This window comes from Podarcis melisellensis, assembly GCF_964234715.1.
Source record: "Podarcis melisellensis genome assembly, chromosome: 4".
Taxonomy (NCBI): domain Eukaryota; kingdom Metazoa; phylum Chordata; class Lepidosauria; order Squamata; family Lacertidae; genus Podarcis; species Podarcis melisellensis.
This window is the reverse complement of record NC_138531.1, coordinates 92,751,742-92,759,440: the sequence shown is the minus strand read 5'-3', so window position 1 is coordinate 92,759,440 and position 7,699 is coordinate 92,751,742. Positions and strand designations below refer to the sequence as shown.

Genomic DNA, 7,699 nt, shown 5'->3' with positions numbered 1-7,699 from the left:
TCATTAATATAAATAGGTCTACTCTGAGTTGAATACCACCCTATGCATTCCTCATTTCATGGCAACTCCCTTTGTCTGTATGTATTATGTAACTCTCCACATAAAAATAAAAACCCTAGGGGTATATTAGATCATGCCACATATCGTTTGACCCTGTAACATTCTTTTAAAATCTCATCTCTTGTGTGTTTCTGCTGCAGTGATAAAGGAAAATAGGAAATTGCCTTCCATCTAGTTTCTGGCTGGCAGTAGCCATCCAGGGTCTCAACACAGAGGTCTTTTCCATCACTTGCTACCTGCTCTTTCTCACAGGAGATACCACAGAATGAACCTTTTGCCTGTGATTTATCAGAAAACTGCAGTCCACTCCCTTTATTTTGATAAAACCTTGTAGGGGGCAGAGGGAAGACACACACTTTTTAAAATGTTGACTTTATTCTCAAAAAAAGGCTAAAACTTTAGCAGCTTCTTTTTCGATGCAGAAGAGATCGCCTTGCCGGTGATCGGGCACAGCCTCCTAGAAGCACCTCGAGTAAAAGCAAGCCCTCTTTAAACAAAGGGTTGATACACAGAGCGCATCATGTATCCATGCCTTTTCACATGTTCCCCTTTCACCAGGGGAGATGCACCCGTCCAGTCCCCAGCAAACAGTGCCCATTCTTCTTCTGCACATAATTGAACTAATTAATACTAAATACAGAATAACCAGCGAATTAATACTAAAATTACAATCCATTGCAGGTCCATCATGAACCAGACAGTTCGCCCTTCCTTGCAGGGTAAGCGAGTCGACACCAAGATCTGAGGAAAAAAGCTGGCCATCTCTGCCTCTGTGATTCTTCTTCCAGCATCCAATTTGCAGAATCTGGTGCGTTCTTTGAGCATGGCACAAGAGGTGCAGTAACAATGGAGATGAGGGCAGGACACATTTCACACCGCTTCCAACTTTCGTGGTTTGGGACTGAGGGGAATGCCCAAGCCAAGAGTTTTACATACAGATACACATGCGCGCACACAGTTGAGCCCAGGAGAGCGCAGCAGACAAATTAGATGAACTACAATCGCGAGCCTGCAAGCGACTACATTATAAAGGAAGGCTTTTTGACATTGCAATTTGAATTCGCTTCTCAGGAGCTACAGCTTTGCAAGATGGTCGCAGCCTCAGTAAAGATCAGAGCATGCGCTGCCATTTTCTATTTTATTCCTAAAGCATATAAAAACCCTATGAAATTGTGCGCTCGCTTCCCAATGAGAAATACATTTCCACAAATGGATTTGAGTCCAGTATCGTGGCGGCGGCTGCTTCTGCTTTAATTAAAAGCACGCTCAGTATCGATCCTTCTGCAGACTGTACTGCTGTTCTGGACAGCTATTATCAGGACTGATCTTGGGGTTTTACTCCTTTGGTAAGGTCTTCCTCACACTTTCTTTTTTACATTTAGCAGTGCACACCACGAGTGGCATCTGTGCTTAAAGTGAACACATGGATACATTTGGCCAGCCCCCCAAAAATCTCAGAATCCTTGTGTTGTAATATGCCTTTAAACAGACAATTCTATATTGCTGTCCAAATTCTCAAGTTACCCAGCATTCCAATGAACCAGTCCTGGAACAATTTCTGCTAACTCCTGAAATAATTAACTATATTCAAAACACCTTCATCGGGTCACTTCCGTATGATGGAAAGTGGGAACAGAAAGCTCCACTATATGCCAGGATGGTGCAAGATTTTAATTGCAAACTTCAGAACACTTATTTGTTCAGGTCAAGTTCACAGAGGATTTTTAATACTCCTCTTTAATAAGCTAAAACCAACTCTTTCAACCCACAGAAACGGCATCCAGGCAAAATGAGGCCTGTGGTGTATTTGTTTCTACCAGCAAAAAGGGGTTTGTTTGTTTTTACAATTGGTGCTTCCTAGTGAACAGTTCCTGGCTTCTGTACAAAACAGACCGGGCAGTTATGGATCGCATCTAAAATTTCGCCTGGGGGAAAAGTTAGCCGAACTATTAGTACCCAAAGAAGTGAGAGAGCCAATCTCCACTCTTGTTGGTTTCAAAATATTGGCATTTCTATTTTTAACTTCCATGTCGATGAAAGTGTATGGACATGAGAGGCATTAACACTTATTTCCCACCCCCTCCCCCCAAAAGAAACATATTTTCAGGGGCTGTGCCCTAGAAACCAAATGATTTGGGCCATATCTATATACACAGGTCATTGCTTAGCTGGCAGGCCATGACAGCTGCATGATGGCTAATGTGCATTACACTTATTAAAAGGTCGGGGGGGGGGGGGAAATGGTGCAAGAGAGAACTTGCATTACTCTGTAATTCCAAGGAAGTTTCCCTAGTTGCTTCCTGGAAGTGAAACGAAGACCTGGCTTCCGCTTGCCATCAGATACCTAAAGCACCCTTGTGAATCCTCACCACCTCCAGATTACAGGGGAATTACATTTTTATATATATTTGTGTGTGTGTGTATATATCTTAAAAAAATTAAACCAGGTTATATTTCTGCTACGCTGACCCCGCAGGCGAAGTGGCCAGCCTGCCATGCTTCAAGGTTGTGAACCTGACGACATCCGCCAGTCAGATTGGGTTGAGGTGGCAGGAGCGGCCTTTGTCAAGACAGGCCTTGGCGAGAAATAAGAGTCATAACCCTCGGGGGCTCGACTGCTTATCAGTTGAAATTGCAGCAAGTCAAATAGCTGATACTTTTCCCTTCCCCGGGCAATGGGGATTCCACATTGTTCACAAGCGTGTTTTGCCGCGCTTCACTGATCAGCCGGCAAGCCAAGTCGAGAAAGAGTTTTTCCACGTTATCCGATTCTTTAGCCGAAGTCTCCAGATAGTACATGTCTTGGGCTTCGGAAAATTCCTCCGCTCTTTGTTGGGAGACTTCTCTTTTATCCGCTAAATCAATCTTGTTCCCTGCGTAAACAAAGCAGACGGAGATTAGCTTGGCTGCAGGCAGCAGAAGCCAACGAAAACTAAAAACCCCACCCTACAGAGCAGTGGAGGCTGGTCCATTAGGATGAATGGGGCACTGACTCACCAACCCTCAACTACTCCCCACCTTGCTTGCCTTCTCATAACCAGCTCAGGCTGCTGCCTTCCTCCTTAGTCTCAGCCATGGGTTGGCAAACTAAGGCCCAGGGGCCGGATCTCGCCTAATCGCCTTCTAAATCCGACCCACGGACAGTCCAGGAATCAACATGTTTTTACATGAGTAGAATGTGTCCTTTTATTTAAAATGCATCTCTGGGTTATTTGTGGAGCACAGGAATCTGTTCATTTATTTATTTTTCCAAAATATAGTCCGGCACCCACAAGGTCTAAGGGATAGTGGACCAGACCCCTGCTGAAAAAGTTTGCTGACCCCTCTCAGCATCGCCTTTGCAGAACTCAGCAGGAAGGAGGAGGGGCACAAAACCAGAATTTATATCTCCCACTTCCAGATTTGTCATCCACACCCCACGTTCGCAGGTATGGGCCAGTGTGGTGTAGTGGTTAAGAGCGGCAGTCACATAATCTGGGGAACCGGGTTCGTGTCTCCGCTCCTCCACATGCAGCTGCTGGGTGACCTTGGGCCAGTCACACTTCTGTGAAGTCTCTCAGCCCCACTCACCTCACAGAGTGTTTGTTGTGGGGGAGGAAGGGAAAGGAGAATGTTAGCCGCTTTGAGACTCCTGAAGGGGAGTGAAAGGCGGGATATCAAATCCAAACTCTTCTTCTTCTTCTTCTACTGCAACCTAAAGGGGGTGAGCAGCAGCTCTGCACACCTCCCATTTTCTCTCCCTGTCCCTTGTCCGTATTCAAGGGGTAAATGTGTTTCATGCTGTTAGGCTGCAAGCACAAAGCCAATGAGAAGCAGCTGCGGTGCCATTGCAGCTGGCCAGCTGCTCTAACTAAACCCAAAAAGTTGATAACTAGCTCATCTTGGAATGGTAGAACTCTACAGTTGGAAGGATCCCTGAGGGTCAGTTAGTACCACCCTCTGCAATGCAGGAATCTCAACTAAAACATCTGCCTTCTATCATCAAGTCCAATTACCGTATTTTTCGCCCTATAGGACGCACTTTTTCCCCTCCAAAAATGAAGGGGAAATGTGTGTGCGTCCTATGGGGAGAATGCAGGCTTTCGCTGAAGCCTGGAGAGCGAGAGGGGTCGGTGCGCACCGACCCCTCTCGCTCTCCAGGCTTCACGGACCTCTCCGCAAGCAGCGGGAGCGCTCCCGCTGCTTGCGGAGAGTGGCCTGCATGCCGAAGCCTGCGCGCGTTGAGCTCAGCGCGTCCAGGCTTCACGGACCTCTCCGCAAGCAGCGGGAGCCAGCGCTGGGCTCCCACGGCTTGCAGAGAGCTGCCTGTTTGGGGTCGGGGGATGCTCGGGCCTCCCCAGCCCCGCGCCTGGGGGGGGGATTTTCCCCCTTTATTTCCCCCCCAAAAAACTAGGTGCGCCTTATGGGACGGTGCGTCCTATAGGGCAGTGTTTCCCAACCTCGGGCCTCCAGCTGTTTTTGAACTACAATTCCCATCATCCCTGACCACTGGTCTTGCTAGCTAGGGATGATGGGAGTTGTAGGCCAAAAACATCTGGAGGCCCAAGGTTGGGAAACACTGCTATAGGGCGAAAAATACGGTATTTTAAACAGGAAGGAAAGCCTTAAGTTTTGTTGTAGTTTGTTTTTAATAACAAAGTGGTCAATATATCTGTACAATCCCTGGTGCCCATTTTGTACCCCTGTCCCAACACACTTAAATGACTGGAAGAGTTTCCATTTGAAAAGGAGCCAGAGGAGAAGATGCGACCCAGCATGGGGAATTGTCTAGCCAGTAAGCCCTCCTAGGAGCAGTGGGGGGGGGGGTATGTGTGTGTGTGGGAGAACCACATTACTTTTCTGGGTATTCAGAATAAAATTTCAGTGCAAAAAGAGCATGTAGATGCAGCGATGGGTTTCTGAGCTACTAGTGGGGGCTGCAACAAAATATTGCCTTGCAGGATACTCCAGTTCTGGAGACTCCATTTGATCCTCCCTCGCCATTTGCTCCCTCGGTCCTTACAAAGAAAAGCATTCCATGGCCACTGAGCTAATGCATTTCTCATTCAGCTATGTTTTTGGGGAAGCTGTTTCTCCCTTCCCCTTTTGCACTGTTTCCCTAAAGGGTGGTGTGTTTTTTGAGGGGGGTACGGGCAAATCTTGGGGTTTCCCTGAGCCTGCAGATGCTTCCTTCCTGTGCACAGATACTGGTGTTTTACCTGCATAAGCAACGTCAGTCACCTCTGAACACTGGAAATGGGCATGGGGAGCAGGCTGCTCGGTTAAGTTAAGAAAACGCTGCAATTTGTGGGCTTGCCATCATGACATACAAAACTCATAAGAGAGGTGAAGCATGGAAGTCTGGACTCTCTTTCTCCTTCCCTGCTCTCCTTGGAAGTGACCAGCCCTGTCTGCATGCAGCCTCTTTACTACTCCAATAAAATCTGCCAACGGCAATCAACAGCTCTATAAAACTGCTCCGGGAGCCGTTTTGAGACCTTGGGCCTCCATATCCTTGCTAAAAATCGCTGGCGTTAAGCCTAGCGCAGCACATAGCTGTGTCCAAAGAAGGCAGGCCACACATATCTCCCTTCCGCCAATGCTTCCAATGGCCCTGTGCTCCGACTCCCTCTGCCCAACTCTGCCACCCATGGATTTGCTATTAAGGCTCCCTTTGCATCAATGCCTCTTACCCACTAGGACGGTGATGACCTTATTGCTGGCGTACTGCTCTATCTCCCGCAGCCACTCTGGGAGACATCGGAAGGACTCTTCGCAGGTGATGTCATAGGTCAGTATTAATGCATTAGCACTGCGATAGTAACTTTGAGTAATGGACCGAAATCGCTCTTGTCCTGCCGTGTCCCAGATCTGCAGCTTTTTTCCCCATAACAAGGGAGGAAAAATAATTGGGGTGGGTGGGTGGGAAGGAGAAAGCGACTGCATTAGTACAAAATCCTCAATTAGAATGTCTCATTGACCCCAATTTCCTTCCCGAGAATGTCTCAACGTAGGCAATATTTCTTCCGTATGCCACCCGATAAACCCAACCCCGTTTTAAGAATGTCGAAAAGTGCCTTGCTGGATCTGTTTAAAACAAGGTTGTATTACATGTCAAAAGGCCCACAGCTTCACCCTGAATTTTATTAGGAGAAACGGAAGGGATGGATCGCTCTGTCTTAGCTCCTTCCATGATTCGTGATGATATAAACTTCTCTCGTGCCCTGTCTACTTTATGACACAGACACAACCCTTTCTGCATTTTGAGATTTACAACAGGAGGCATGAAGCTGAGATGACTCTTGGGCTGGGGTATATTTGGGGGGTTGTTGAGAGGGGTGCTGTCGCTGTTAATACTATTAATTATTGTATCTTTATTTTAGATCTTCTGAATTTTATGGGGAAATTGTTTAATTTTGGTTGTGTATTTTTGATACTTTATTGTTTATTACTACTTTTCTTGTGTCTGTAATTATGTAATTCTTTTAAAGCCATCTTGAGCATGGTTTCATCTATGGAAAAGCGACATACAAATAAAATTATTATGTATGCATGACATCCCCGTGATTCTCCTTGGAACCAGCCTCATGTGGATACTGCATATGCATGCAAAGTGATGGGGGAATGTAACTGGGCAGGTGGGCAGCCCTTCCGGGACTGGGATAAGGAACGGGCTGCCCACCAGAAAAGGTTCCCTACCCTTGCCCTACAACAACTTAGGGCCCCTCCAGACTGGTAGCTCCCCCCCCCCGGGTGTATTCTGCAACATGTCATTGTATCCAACAATACTGCATTAGTGCTGGATTTATACTGCACAGTCCACATATCACTCTACTCTATTAGTTGCTCTACAACGCTCCCCCAGAAAACTTGCCATACGTCCGTACGGCAATCGGGAAAATGTCTTAAACGTATGGGAGCCCATAAAGCAATTTTGCCCAAAAAGCTCAATGACTTTGGCCCCCTCCCCTCCCAAAAAGCTTAATAACTTTTCTGTCCATAGTTACAGTGTTTTAAATATGGCAACCCTAGAATATAAGATATTTCAGCAGGAAGTTAAGGGACATGCACCAATCTGAAGCAAAGCAGGGTGTCCTTCTGAAAACCTTTGCAGGTGCAAATATTGCTGAAAGTGAGAGCATGTATAATCAACCTAATAGCACAATAGGCACAAATAATATTGAATGCACAATAAAAAGAGTGCCTGGAGGGGCCCTTAGGCAATCTGCACTTGCTATGCTATAGCAACCATTCACAATACCCCTCCCAAAGCCGCCAATATACTTATAGTTGCCAGCTAAGCCCAGTAGTAGAGGCCATTTGTTAGACTCTGGATCGCCAACATTCACCTCCAACATGCAAAGCAAGCGCCAGGAGGGATTTTCAGTAGAGAGAAGCCACAGGTGGGAGAGTGAGATGCTTAACCCCTAGCCTCCCAGCCACTTTCCTCTACAATCTCTTTCTTAGTTGCTTTCTCCCAACTGATTGGGAAACCTGATCTTTGGTTCATAGGAGGTGGGGGGCAGAGGATGAGGCAGAGTGAAAGACAGGGGAAATGAGATCCTTCTATGGGAATCCCCACTGCTGCCACAGGGAAATTCCATATGAAGAGGAAACTCATAGGATGCAGAGTTTTCATACATCACACAACATGGCGCCA

At 46.7% G+C, this 7,699-nt stretch overlaps 1 protein-coding gene across 1 annotated transcript in view; it reads right to left on the bottom strand.

Moving 5' to 3' along the window:
• Positions 1 to 1,889: 1,889 nt before the first annotated feature.
• Positions 1,890 to 7,699, bottom strand: part of RAB30 (RAB30, member RAS oncogene family) — a 40,559-nt gene continuing 34,749 nt past the window's right edge. Inside the window, exons 4-5 of the mRNA XM_081910182.1 lie at positions 5,733 to 5,916; positions 1,890 to 2,933 (exon numbers count right to left, since the gene is read on the bottom strand). Of these exons, the coding sequence (XP_081766308.1) occupies positions 2,683 to 2,933; positions 5,733 to 5,916 (435 nt within the window). The 3' untranslated portion in view covers positions 1,890 to 2,682. The remainder of the gene's footprint in view (positions 2,934 to 5,732; positions 5,917 to 7,699) is intronic.